The following is a 14508-nucleotide window of genomic DNA, read 5'->3' on the forward strand; positions in this document are numbered from 1 at the left end:
CGTCCAAGACCAAAGGGAATTGGGGGGACCCAGGTGTTCTGTTGGATTCAAAGGCGCAGAGATTATATTGGTTATAAAGCAAGTTTATTTCTGCAGAGAGGAGGTGTCTTATGTTTATGCACTGGGAAGGAATTAGGGGAATATATCCAACCCTTTGATCCCCTTGCAGAACAGAGGCCCGAAGTCTTCAGAAGCAGCATGCAGCATTTCAGCGTCCTTACTGGGGACCAAAGATGTTGGGATCGTGAAGGGTCAGACTGGTCACCAACTGTTCAAAGTCACCCAGGCTCCAGGGCGGAAGCGACAGATTTTCAGGGCCAAGAGATGACCTATTCTCAGGGCTTGGGGTGAGGAACAGATAGAGAGAGAACATCATCTGGGCCTTGGGCTTGTAAATTCCCATTTCCTGTTTCCCAGAGGACCTGGTTATCTGTGACCTCAAACCCCTGGCCCACTCCCACTTCCTTGGAGGACCCCACCAGCCAGTCTCCCTACTCTGCCCCTCCAAGCCAGTTCTCCTGGGGACCCAGTCATGAGCGAGGTGCCCTTTCTGTTCTCCTTACGGGGGCTGATTGAAGGTGAGCAGGAAATCAGTCTGGTACTGGGGCAGCCGCAGCAAGGCCTGGTACAGTGTCACATACTTTGCTACCTAAAGTGATCAGAGTCAGGATGCTTACCTGATTCCCTAGAGCCACCCCCTTCACCCCTCCAAGACGTCTCACACTCCCCTGGCCCTCACCTGCTGGTTTTCTTTAGCTACCTGCTGCTTGCCAGAGAGGATCCAGGCTTCTTGACAGCAGCCCCTCAGGGCCAGGTTCTCCAAAAGGAGGGGCTGCACAGCCTCCACTTGCACAACCCTAGCCTCCTGCACCCCGCCAACGTCCTCAAAATGGTACCTGGAGTTGGGGGAGCAGGGTCAGGGAGGGGCATTTCTCACTGCCCCTTACAAGCATCTCATCCTAAACTTCGCTCATTTCTGGTGACGTGGTGTTACCCTTGGAGTTCTCATTGCCCAGATTAACCGTCCCGCCACAGGCCCCGCCCACTCTTTCGGCTCTGGTCCTCCCATTGGCCAGCCGCGGGCCCTCCTCCCTCACCGCGCTGCCTCTTCGCCCTGCACGTGGGCCTGCAGCTCCAGAAGTTCCAGGATCAGGCTCTGGTCTGTCACGCGATGACAGAAAACTTCTTGATTGTCCGGGACCGGTCGAAGGTCGCTGAAGAGAGGCGAGGCAGGCCCTGGTTGACCCCGGCTACTTCCCGCAACCCACCTGGTCAGCCTCCTTTGGTGCCCGGGCCTTCTTACCTTACGTCGATGGCCCCCGGAGGGAGAGTGGCGGAGAAGGCGCCCCCGAACAGTGGGTACTCTCGCGTGGGCTCCATGGGCCTGAGACTAGGGTATGGGCATTAAAGATTTAAAAGAAACCCACGTGGGGCCACTTGGCATCACCTCCGTTTCGCAGCAGCCCCGGCCCCCTTCAGGTCTTCCTCTGCTCCTGATCCTTTAGGATTTGGCCCCGCCCCGCGATCACGCTGGCCAATTGGCGCCCGCGCCTTGGGGGGGGCGGTGCCCCAGCGGAGCTCCTCCCGGAAGTCAAGCTCTTAGAAGGGCGCGGGGCGGGACTGCGGGGTCCGCTAGGAGCTGAGACTTCGGTTTAGGTTTTGTGACTCTCTCGTGGTCACTAGACCGCGCCCGCCGGTCTCCTCCTTCTAAAGGGGTCGCACTTTATAAGAGTGTTGCCTGAGACCCACCTTAGGGGCCGTTGCTCGTCCAAGGGACCGATGTCTTGTGGGGTCTCCTGAGTTGGTGGGGATAGTTTCAGGGTCTCCCGTATCACTCTCTCCCGGGCCTCTTGACAGGGAGTGAGCTGCCAGCCAGTTAGCTAATTCCCGGATGCATGGAATTAGGGGAACAGTGGGGCCAGGTGTGCGGGGCCGGGTTAGGATTCAGGCCTCACGCCTTCCTGAAAGCAAGACCCAAACCGGTGATTATACATCTAATCTCCCTCAAATCTTCACCTTGGGAACTGAGGTGAGGCGAGGGGATGGAGGGGTGGGGAGGGAGGCGTTGCCCACCCCTTACACACACGCCTGGACGAAAGCACAGAATAAACTTTTTCTTTTATAGATTTTTAGAGTGTTCTTAAAGTTTCAGCTCAAGTGCATCCTCCCAGCTAATTGCGCCGTTCATCTTTGATCCCCAGCACCTGGCAGAGCGTTTAGAGCATAACAGACCCATGGCGTACTGTTGAGTGACTGAATAAACCCAACAGGGTGAATTTTGGAACCCAGGGGACCACCCATACCCTCAGGGGTTCTAGATGTCATCTACTTCACAGCCAAAAACTGAGCAAGAGGATTCTCATCCTGAGGCCATCCTGTTACTGACCAGGGTTCTTGGCCTCCTTAATTAATAGAAATTGATCAGAGGCCAGACAAGAAATTCAGGCAAGGCTTTATTGGGGCCCCTGCTGCAGCAGGGGGAAGTGAGAGCAAACAACAGTTTCCCTTGCTTGCTGGCTCCCTGAGGGTGTTCTTTATGTGGGTGAGGGTAGGGGTGTGTCCAGGGGTCAGGCCAGAGGAAGGCTTTGGTGGTTTTCCCACCCCATAGGTGGTGTGTGCAGGAGGCATGCGCAGTACCCTGCTTTGGCTCCGGGCTCTTCAAGAGTGGCAGTTGGGTTTTTTGGTTTCTTTGTATCTTTTATCCAGGATTTGTCCCGACTGCGCATGCGTGCAGTTATTTTTAGTCCCATACAATTTCTTTGTATTTTGTTGCTGGAGGAGAGGGGTGTCCAGGTGCAAGCACTGCAGCACCGCAGCAAAAGGTCCCATGTTGCAGCCTGTATCACTAGAGCTGGCTATTTCTGAATGGGAAAAGAATATGGGACAAAGCATGGGCTCAGAAGGTTTGCAGAACAGGAACAGTGAGAAAAGAATTTTGTATGTGATCAGGATTTTCTAAGGTTGGATTAACTTTAATTAGGGAAATAGACTTTATGAAGATCAGGCTGATGCAAGGCTGGATTTGGTTTCTGTCTCTCATAAGAGAACAAAGTTGTCCTGGAATGCTGCTTTTGATAACAGATCGTGTGAGTTCCTGTGCCTTTAAATGATCTATATTTACTTTTGATTTTTTTTCCCTACCTTGGCTCAAGGAATCAATATTGTTTGACAGCAACCTATCATCCTATCCAACCGGGTGTTTTAAAACCTTTAAAAAATTTTGACAGACTTGCCAAATACATCATGGCTATTCTGACCCACTGTTGTATGAAAAGGAGCGTATACTGAGGAAGTCAGGGGAACACGCAGATGGCCTACTGGCCACCAATCCACACCACCAGATTTATCAGGTGGATGGGGATGCAATCCCAGAACATGATCCACACTGGGTCTATGAATACCGTGTAGGCCAGGCTAGGATGAGACATTCTATTACTCGTTTATCAGAAGGAATGAAAAGGTGTATGGTGAAGCCGTGATAAGGTCTGAGAGGTTACACAGGAAAAAGATGAAAACCTGGCAGTCTTCCTGAGCCGGTTGACAGAGGCATTCAGGAAGGACACCAGTACAGACCCTGAGTCTGCAGAAGGGAGGACACTGTCGGCCATGCATTTTATCACCCAGGCTACTCCTGATATCCGGAGAAAATTACAAAAGCTTGAGGCTGGGCCCCAAATCCCATTGTCAACCCTGGCAGAGGAGGCCTTCAAGGTCTAGAACAACCGAGACTTAACGGAGGAGGGCCAATAAGATGAGAGGCTAATAAAGAAAAGGCAGCCTTTGGCTGCTGGGATCCACCCACCACCTCGAGGGGACCCTGGAGGGCCGAGAAGGCGGGACAGACCACCAAGAAACCACCTGGGCCCAAACCAGTGTGCCTTTTGTCTGAAGGAGGGGCACTGGAAGGGGGAATGCCCTGAGCGCCCTCCTGTGGGACGCCCGAGGGGCAAACCCGACTGGCCCCAGTTCCTTGTGAATCTCTCAGATGAGAAATTCCCACACACTGACTGACGGCCCGGATCGATCGCCTGCCCAGCTCCAGATCCAACTCGATCCATCCTCATTTCTCCAATGGAGCCTCGGGTCACCCTCCCTGTGGCAGGTAGGAGAACTGAATTTCTTGTAGACGCTGGAGCTGCCTGCTCTGTTCTGACTTGGGCAGCCGGCCCCTTCTCCAGCCATGACTGTACTGTGACACAAGTTGATGGACAGCTAAAGGTAAGGCGATTTACGTCTCCCCTTGCCTGCGGAATCGGGTCTGTTATTATTACTCATTTTTGTACATGCCAGAATGCCCTGTCCCTCTCCTCAGGAGAGATTTGCTAAATAAGTTAGAAGCTAGTATATTCTTAGGACAGGGTGAAGTCCAAGGAGGTAAAGAATTCGAACAGAGAGTGCATCTATTAGTAGCCCCAGATGACCCACCTGTTGGGCATCAAAATATTCCCCAAGACATCCCTCAAGAAATTAGAGAACAAGTAGATCCTGCAGTTTGGGATACCTCCGTGCCAGGAAGGGCAAAATGTGTTCCCCAAGTAAAAATAAGGTTAAGGCCTAGGGAAAAATACCCCTGGAAGAGATAATATCCTTTAAAGCCTGAGGCCCTGAGGGGAATCCAACCTAAAACACAAACTCATTAGGCCCTGCCAATCACCTTGCACCACCCTGATCCTCCCTGTTCAGAAGCGTGAATGTGGGAGTCATCCCTATTCACCCTCTGGTGCCAAACCCATACATACACCCTCCTCACCCACGTGTCAGGGAGCGCCCAGTATTTCTCTGTTATGGACCTCAAATATGCATTTTTCTGTATTCCCCTACACCCAGACTCTCAATACCTTTTTGCCTTTGAATGGAGGGACCCTGACCCCCTGGAGGTTACCCAATATACATGGATGGTGCGTCCGCAGGGTTTTCGGGACAGCCCCCATCTTTTTGGAAATGCGTTGCAAGGGAACTGGAGGAACTGAGCCTTGAGAAAGGAACTCTGTTACAATAGGTTGATGAGTTATTGATAAGTAGTGAGACCAAACAAGATTCAGATCAAAATACTGTTAGGGTCCTAAATTTTCTGGCGAAAAGGGGATATAAAGTCTCTCCAACCAAGGCTCAGATCTCATAGCAAGGGGTTCAATGTTTAGGATTTGTTTTGACCCCAGGGGCATGAGTCCTGGCCATAGATCGAAAAATAGCAATTAGTACATTACTGTCTCCAACCACAAAGAGGCAACTCCGAGGCTTTCTCCGGATGGCTGGGTTCCATCGTGTCTGGATTCCAAATTATGGCCTTGTAGCAAAACCTCTATATGACGCTCTAAAGGGAGGAGAAAGGGAATGCCTTCAATGGAATAAGGACCGCCAGCAGGCCTTTGAGACTCTAAAGCCTGAGTTGATCAGAGTACCAGCACGGGGGCTTCCACGTTTGGACAAGCCCTTCACCCTATACGTTCACGAGAGGTCAGGGAGAGCACCAGGAGTCCTGACCCAAAAGCTGGGACCAGATCAGAGACCAGTGGCTTTCTTTTCATAACAACTGGACTCAGTGGGCCTGGGATGGCCAAGCTGCCGGCGGGCAGTAGCAGCTGCAGCCCTGCTGGCTAATGAGGCTTCCAAGCTCACCCTGGGACAACACTTAGATGTGTTGACCCATCATCAGGTACAGTCTGTGCTGGAGGTCAAAGGACATCATTGGTTGACTAGAGGAAGGTTAACAAGATATCTGTCCCTCCTAATGGACACCCCCGACATTACCTTAAAGGTGCCAAACCCTGAACCCAGCAACTCTGCTTCCAGCAGTGGAGAGTGGAGACTTACTGCACCAGTGTATAGAGATCAGAGAACAAACTTACTTACTCCAGCAGGCCTGATCTTCTAGATGAGCCTCTTGACAGCCCTAAGGTCGAATGGTTTACTGATGGGAGCAGTTTTCTAGAAATGGGAGACCGAAAGGCAGGGTATGCCACAGTTAGTCTAGATGAAGTCATAGAAGCCAAGGCCCTGCCACCCCCTGCTTTTGCTCCAGGCTCCTCAAAAGTGGCAGTTGGGTTTTTTGGTCTCTTTAGTCCAGAATTTACCCCAACTGTGCATGCACACATAGTTAGTTTTAGTCCCATACCATTTCTTTGTATTTGGTTGCTGGAGGAGAGGTGTGCCCAGGTGCAAGCATTGCAGCACTGCAGCAAAAGGCCCCAGGTCCCAGCCTGTCTACCCATTGGGTTCCAAGTGCCGATCAGACCTCTGGACCGTAATCATTTTGTGACACGGGGGCCAAGGGGCACATATTCTTTGGTCCTTCACCTTACCAGGCCTTAAGCAAAAAGGCTGAAGATATAAAGGCTATTAGGACAGAGCCCCTGCCTCACTAGGAGTATACAAAGAACAGTAGAGGACACTCTGAGTCTTAAAGGTTGACTCAGAATTCACCAGGGCAACCTAGGGATATTCTAGCCAAGGGGAACGTCGGGAGCAAAGACTGGGAAATGAGAGGGCCCTGCTTTGGGGAGTGTAAGTATATCAGTTTGGCGAGGGTGCCCCGGGGAATGGATGGCAGGGAGCTGTGAGGCTGGAGGGTTGGCCACGGTCAGGATGTGCTGAGAAGCGTGGACCCCTCACTGCTGGCAGCCAGCATCAGACTTCTCTTGGAGCTTCATTTCCTCAACTCTAAAACATTGTCAGGAGTAAAGGAAGTACGGATGTAGTTGAATTGAATCTGTTTCGGGGCAAAGAGAGTGGACTAAGTTTGATCCATGAGCAATTAGAAAGAAGAGGGGTGTGTTATAGACCCCCAAGGGAGAGAAGGCGCCTGGACGTGGGGAACCAAGGGAGCCAGGTCACAGGGGTCAACCCCATGCTGCCTCCCTCACGTAGGGGGTGATGTACCTCTCTATCCCTCCCTCCCCATTTCTGCTGGCTTGCATTCTGCTCCCACCTGGCCCCCTCTGGCAATACTGGCTCTGGCTGCTTGGTGAGCAGTCAAGCAGGTAGGGAACCCTTGGAAAGGGACCTGCAAGGACATAGAAATTAACAGGGCCCTGGCACTGGGCACAAGCGTTGGGGGCCTATTCATGGGCCAGGAGGAGGTCGGACTAGATTAGGAACACTGAGGAGAATCCCCCCAGCTTCCTCGTTTTGGGTCTCTGGCACATTAGGTGTCATGCTCTGCTGTGAGCCTCTTGTGCATCTCGGGATGCCTGGCCCTCCACCGTTCTGGAGCTCTTGGGGCGCAGGTTAGGTGGGCTCTTGCAGATGGTAGGAAGCAGACCTCCAGGAAGTGACAGAGGTGCAGGGCGGGACCTCCTCTGGGAGAGTGGGGTGGAAGGAAACCCTAACTTGGCAAGTTCCTGCTCTTGACTCCACTTTCCTCTCCCTCACCTTTCACCTTTTTCTCTGTGTCTGTCACTTCTTCTGGCCTTCCCAACCGCTGACTCCCCCTGCGTGTTCAAGTTCAAACTTCCCAAGAGACAGGATCAAATTGGGTCAGTTAGTCACCATCCAATCTGAAAGTACCTATTTGGCCAGCTCTCCTGCCTGTCCACTTGCCAGACACGGATGAGATCCCTTCCTTGTCCAGCTGGCTGTGGCTAGGATGACCAGTGTCATGGGAGAGATCTCAGAAGGCTGAGATGGCCCGAAGCTACATTTCTCAAGAGGGTGTGAGGGTGTGTCCAGCTCTCAACGCACTGGTTTGAAGTAGGCCTGCAACTGATTGATGCTGTACCCCTGGGACTTTCCCCCCTTCCAATGCCCTGCGTGCAGTTGATGCACTTTTTTTGCTTTGGGGACAGTTTTCTCAGAGCCCCCACCTCCCCCCACCCCATCACCTTAGAGGGCACCAAGAGGTGGAAGTGATGGACTTGGACCAGAGAGGTAACTCAGTGCACAAAGTCAAGCATCCCTTTGGGAAGAGTAAGGACAATATATATTTCTACCAAGCAGGGTTTTTAACTTTTTTGCTTCCATACACCCCCTTGGCAGTATGGTGAAGCCCATGGACCCCCCCCTACTCAGAATAATGTTCTTAAATTCATAAGATAAAATATATAGGGGACTTCCCTGGCGGTCCAGTAGTTAAGACTCCGCGCTTCCACTGCAGGGGGTGTGGGTTCAATCCCTGGTCTGGGAATTAAGATCCTACATGCTGTGTGGCCAAAAATAAATTAATTAATTAAATCAAATGGATAAGCAACAAGGATAATATGTACAGGGAAATATAACCATTATAAAAAAATAAAATATATAGGAATACAAAGAAAATTAAACTATTTGAATACAGTTATCAAAATTAAAAAACAAAATTGTAAATGGAGTGTAACCTTTAAAAACTCTGTGTGTGTGTAAATTGGTATATATATATATATACACACATATATATATATATACACACACACATATATTGGACTAAACGTAGATGTCTTCAGTATACTTTGTATGTTTTTAATATTTGAAGAGAGTTTTTTGAATCTGTGCATTTTATTTTTTCAATCTTATTTTACAAATTCCTGTTCTATAAATAATAGGGTATTTCAGATAAAGAAACTGAAGGCACTTTGCCATTTGGTGATGAAATGAAGGGCAGAAGATTTAGAAAAGTACATGTACCCAAACCCACAAAAAACCAAAATTATAAACTCATGTCTAATGTGTCCAGTGGTCAAAGACTTTATATGGCTGCCAGAATTGCCAAATAATTTTAATAAAAGTGGATTTGAACATAAAAAATTGGTATATATATATATATACATGTGTTGGTGTGTATATATATATGTATGTGTGTGTTGTGTGTGTGTGTATATATATATATATATATATATATACCAGAATTGTATTATAGTACATCCAGTTGGTGTTAGACCAGTTAGGGGTGAAATAGAAGATCTCATTGTAATATCCCAAGTTTGGGGTGCTGAGGGTCTGCACTAAGCTGGTAGAGGTGGGAGAGGAGGAGATGAAGCCAGATAAGCAGAAAGCAGGGGCAGTAATAATACGGATGATACACAAAGTATGGAGCAGAAAGAGCAGGTTCAAAGGTGGAGACTTTGCCAAGAAGAACGGAGACACCAATGACGGAAATAGGGCTTCTGATGCAGGGTTTGATGGTGGACAGGGCAAAGAGGAGAGAGGGCTTCCGTTCTTGCCCCCAGGTCACAATTTGGGCACTTTACCCTCTGTCCCCCACTCGCCAACAGTGGAATTCTGCGATGCATCGCTTTTCACTACGGGATTATCATTGGCCAGCAAAGCAGGGATGCCTGCGCCGTATGTCAGTGCTCTGTACCATTTCTTCATAAGGCCCCTGTGTCTGGAGCTAGTGAGCTACACACGTCCCCGCCACCCTCAGAATGAGTTACGTATTCTTCCGACTGAGTTCTGGCAACTCCCAGTGTTGACTCCTTAACCTGCCCTCCTGCATCTCACACCTGTTTCTCAGCATTTATTCCAGAAGTGGGAGGAGGTGGCAACTTGGACGTGGTCAGATGGGAGAGGTGGTGTGTGGTGGTGGACATCCCCCTGGTGACCTGCTTAGAGTCTGAGGGAGGTGGGGGTGAGGGGCTTGGGGGTTGGTCCCATCACTGCGTTTCATAATCTGGTGGGTCCTCATGGAGAGGGGGATGCCCATCACATCCTCGAGGGTAAGGAGAGGTTTCCTCAGGCTGTGACCCAGGCCAGGATCCTTGTGTCCTTAACGCAGTGGGGATGTCCCCTGTTCCTTCCCTTGGAACCTCCTATAAGGTGCCATTGGGAGTCCACGGGGCCGCAGCCCCCAAAGTGCCACATAATTTAGCTCTTTTCACCTGCTGTTTAGCCAAGCCATTTCCTTGTAACCTTCTGCAGGGGAGGTGTTTGGGAGTGGGGAGGGCTGTCTGTACTACGTTGGGAAAGGACCTAGGGGAGAGAAGGGTTTGCCTCGCTGTGAAGGTGGGGTCAGCAGAGCTAGGACTCAGTGGTGAGGAGAACAGGCTGACTCCCTAGTCCCTTCTGTTGCCCCGGATACCTTCCCAGGGGCATCCCAGGATGCTCCAGTGACTTGGGCAGTGGGAAGCCACTCAGCCTGTTAGACTGTAAGGTTAGTCTAAGGTTAGTCTCAGCCTCCTCTTTTGCTGCCGACCCCTTCAATGTTGGGTTACCGGGCTCTACTCAGTGCTCCCAGATCACCTTCCCCACGCATAGGCCAGTGCCTCCCAAACCTTCATCTCCATCCCAGATCTCTTCTGACTACCTGGGGGACACCTCCATTTCTGTGTCCCACCGACACCTCAAACTCAACACATCCTAAGCAGAGCACATCATCTTCCTCCCGTATCTGTGCCATCTCCCGTGTTCCTATCACAGTTAATGAAATTATCACCTACCCAGTGGTCCAAGCAAAAAGTCTGGGCTTCATCATCAGCTCATCTCTCTCCTCCCTTCACATCCAGTGCCTGGTGATTCTACCTCCTGATGTCTCTTTTTTTTATATATATAAATTTATTTTTGGCTGCATTGGGTCTTCGTTGCTGCACGTGGGCTTTCTTTAGTTGCAGCGAGCGGGAGCTACTCTTTGTTGCGGTGCGCGGGCTTCTCGTTGCTGTGGCTTCTCTTGTTGTGGAGCACGGGCTCTAGGCGCGTGGGCTTCAGGAGTTGTGGCTCGAGGGCTCTAGAGTGCAGGCTCAGCGGTTGTGGTGCACGGGCTCAGTTTCTCCGCGGCATGTGGGATCTTCCCGGACCAGGGCTCGAACCCGTGTCCCCTGCATTGGCAGGCAGGTTCTGAACCACTGCGCCACCAGGGAAGTCCCTCCTGACATCTCTTGAGTCCTTTCATCCTTCTCCGCCGCCACCCTAGTCCTGGCCAGCACTATTTCTGTCTGGAGCGTGCAAAGCCCTCTTATGGGACTCCCCAATCCTCTCTTGTCTTCCTGCTCTGCAGCTGGAGTGATCATGTCTCTCCCTAATATAAACCCATTTGGGTGGTTTCCCATTGCTCTTAGGATAAAATCCAGATTCCTTGACATGCTCTGTTAGGCCTTTAACTGTGCCTATTCTGTTTCCCATTGTACTTAATGTTCCAGACAGACTCATCTTTGTTCAGTTCCTTAACTTGCTTTATCGCTCGCCTCTGAGGCTTTGCACATATCTTCGGCTTTCCCTCCCTCCCCTCTCCTGTGACCAGCCGCTAGTCATCCCTCAGGTGTCAGCTAATCCCGGGAATCCTTCCCTGATCCAGAGAGTCTGGGCTGCATCCCCTGCTGTGAGCTCCCACCTGTACCCTGAGCTTCCTCTCAAAGATGTTTCATTGAAATTGTCTGCTTCACGGCCCTCTCCCACTGTGTGTGCACCTGCCCAGGGAGGAGGCCCTTGACAGTTTTCTTACCTGAGTGACAGATGGGGCGGGGCTCCCTGTTTCACACCCTTTGTCCCATTCTCTAGCCAAGGGCTTCTCCTCTAGCCTGAGCAGACAGAGGAAGCTGCACAAGGCCACCCGTCCTGGGGGAAAACGGCCCCCAGTCGCTGGCACTCCTAGTGGACTGCTCACATAGGGAAGGTCTTTCCTGAAGCCCAAGAGAGGTCTCTAACCCAGGCCCCACCGCAGCCGTGCCCGAGGCTCCACCATCTGGCTGTTTGCTGCTCCCAAATGTCTAATGACAGGCTGAGGATTTCTTTGATTTCTGCCCCAGGGTCTTGAATGCAGAAGGTGCTGGGGAAATAAATACAGCTTGTGGGACCCCGGGGCCTCTGAAGGCTCAGCTGCTTTGGGGGACACCCTCCTCCCACAGGCTCACAACTGTCTGGCGTCCACCTCCTTTTTTCCTTTCTACCCCTGTTGTCCACACCTGGGTTTGGGCAGGGTGTCCCAGGTGCTATTTGGAGGGACGCCCAGGGGTGCGCTGGCCTGTTAGAGAGGCTGGGAACCTCTCTGGAGAAAGCGGCCTTCTCCAGGGGTCCCATGCGGACCCCTGCACACACGTCCCCCACTCTGTGCCCGGCCCTCCTGGAGCCCTCCTTCCAGCACATATCAGGCTGAAAGGGATGAACGCATGCTCAGTTCAGTGCCGTGTCTTTTTCTGTGAAATTGAAGGCCCTGTTGGCTGCCAGGCAGGTGTTAAGACAGAGACAAGACTTACTGGTTCTCCCTGTCTCTCCACGCCGCCCCCCCCCCGCCCCCACACATGCATACACTGTCCTTCATTTGACATGAGGACAAGAGCTTGCAACTTGGAATGACTGGAGGAATGAAGTCAAAAAGGAAAATGCTTGAGGACTTGCAAAGCAAAGCCACCCATAAGCCCAACTCACTAAGTTCACTCTTCTATTAAGGAAGGAAATGTGGATCAACCTTTACTAACTTTAACATTCACATGTATTCATTTGTTCAACATATATTTATTGAGCACCTTGTAGGTGACAGGCACCATGCTGGGTGGTAGGATACAGTGGAGGGCAGAAATGGAGTTCCTGCTCTCATGGAGTTTACACTCTACTGAGGAGACGACTCGTTGAGCAAAGAAACACATCGTTCAATGTAAGATTGCAGTGGTAAAAAAAAAAAACAAAAACCCAGAACAAAACAACAACAACAAAAGATTGCAATGCTGAAAAAGAAATTACAACAGTGACTTGGGCTAGAAAAGGAGGTGTGTGATGCTACCGTAGGAGCCTCCAGGGTCTAACGAAGAATTTGGTCAGAGAGCTGTTGACTGATGACACCCAAAAAAAAGACAAGACTTAGGTTTGGACATTATTGTTAATGGTCTTGTTTCAGACCTCGGGTGTAGTGAGCTGAGGTCACCATACTCCTTCTGTTCACGGTACATTATTATCATTGCTCCACTTGGGTGCCCTCTCTTATTACCTTTGGTCTCTGTTTCTCATTCTGATTCCCCGTTTCCCCCATAGGTGGGTAATGCTGAATTTCCAATGGGACAATCTGCCCTGTTGTCTGGCTTTCTCTGGGAAAGCTGATGGGTTGGGATTTTGTCAAATGGGAATGATGAAAAGATACTGGGTCAAATTGAAGGGCACTGGAAAAGCTGTTACTGGAAGTTGGATAAGGAGGGAAAAAGAGAGAAGAAATGGATTGGGGGAAAGATGTGATTGAGCTGGAGGTCCTGATGACTTTGAGATCCAAGTACTGAAGAGGAAAATGCATGATGGAAGGAAGGGAGGTTATGGTCAGAGGTAGGGTGCTTGAGTGAGTGTGGAAATGAAGCACGTCTGGGTGATGACAAAATTCCATGGCCGAGGTAGAATGGAGGAAGTCATTGGAAAAACGTTCAGGTTGCACCCCTTCCTTTAAGAACACGTAGAAGTTGTATACATCATTTTCTCTCCTACCAATCAGAATTTAGTCACAGGGAATTCCCTGGTGGTCCAGTGGTTAGGACTCCATGCTTCTACTGCAGGGGTCACGGGTTCAATCCCTGGTCAGGGAACTAAGATCTCACATGCCACGTGGCATGGCCAAAAACAAAACAGAATTTAGTCACAGCTGTAAGGGACACTGGGAGATGTCATCTTTATTTTGGGCAGCCACAACCCCTGCTAAAATACTGGAGGGTCCTATTTCTAGAAAGGGGAATCAGATATCAGGGAACAGCTGGCATCCCCTTCCACAGGGAGTGATGGGGAAGTCAGCAGAACACAAAGTAGGGGGTGAAGGTGATATAGAATGGTATGAACCTAAAATGGGCAAGATTTTCTTCGAAAAGGGTGGAGAATAATCTGGGAGTGGTACAGAGAGGACCCAAACCCCAACTCCCTGGCCGGAGGAAGGTGAGATGAAGTTTGAGAATAAACGCCACCACATGGAGGGGCTGTGGAGTGGCTTTCAGAGCAGTTGGTTTCCCAGGAAGGCAAAGAGAGGCAGAAAAGAGCTAGCCGGTAGTTTGCTAGACGGCCTTTGGGAGAGGTGGGGAGATAGAAGCTGGGTTGGGACCAGCAAGGACAGGGTTGTGAGGCTTCTGGATAAAAACAGAAGCTGAGCTGACTTGGTTTTGGTAGTGTCCGAGGGTGGGTCTTGCTTGGCCAGGGTAATCTAAACCAGAAACGGCTCCAACTCCAAAATGCATGAATTTACCTATCACAGCCAATCAGCAGGGTACCTCACATACCATCCTTCTACTTTTGCGTCAAGAGCTTGTAAACCTGACATCCAAGACTTGGTATCAGCCCTCAAAATTGTGCATTTGAGATTACCTATATTTTATGTACACACACACACACACACACACAGACACACAGACACAGACACACACACACACAGACACACACACACACACACACACACACACACACACACACACACACACACACACACACACACACACACACACACATGGCTTCCTAGCATCAGGGAGGAATACTGAAATGCCAAAAGTGACCCCTACTCCCGCAGACTGCTCAGGGTAGGTCACTTTGCAAAGCAATGAGAAAAAGACCTGAAACAGTTATTTTCTCCATAGCCATGATTCAACACTGTTTCATCAGTCTCTCCTTAGGCTACTCTACTAGGAGTGCACCGCTCAGCCCGCCCTC

General features: G+C 50.4%; 1 protein-coding gene across 2 annotated transcripts; it reads right to left on the reverse strand.

Annotated features, from left to right (window-relative positions):
* Positions 1-49: 49 nt before the first annotated feature.
* Positions 50-2414, reverse strand: RANGRF (RAN guanine nucleotide release factor). Of its 2 annotated transcripts, XM_079905303.1 has the most exons (5): positions 1304-1389; positions 1098-1214; positions 740-896; positions 564-649; positions 50-341 (listed from the first exon to the last, which is right to left on the reverse strand). In XM_079905303.1, exons 1-5 carry the CDS (start codon positions 1378-1380, stop codon positions 218-220), a joined length of 561 nt encoding a protein of 186 aa, XP_079761429.1. In that variant the 5' UTR covers positions 1381-1389; the 3' UTR covers positions 50-217. The 2 variants fall into 2 exon arrangements, with proteins under 2 accessions (XP_079761429.1, XP_079761428.1); XM_079905302.1 differs by lacking the exon at positions 564-649 and having other exon boundaries at positions 205-341; positions 1304-2414.
* Positions 2415-14508: the final 12094 nt, after the last annotated feature.

Source organism: Stenella coeruleoalba (assembly GCF_951394435.1).
Source record: "Stenella coeruleoalba genome assembly, chromosome: 19".
Lineage (NCBI taxonomy): Eukaryota > Metazoa > Chordata > Mammalia > Artiodactyla > Delphinidae > Stenella > Stenella coeruleoalba.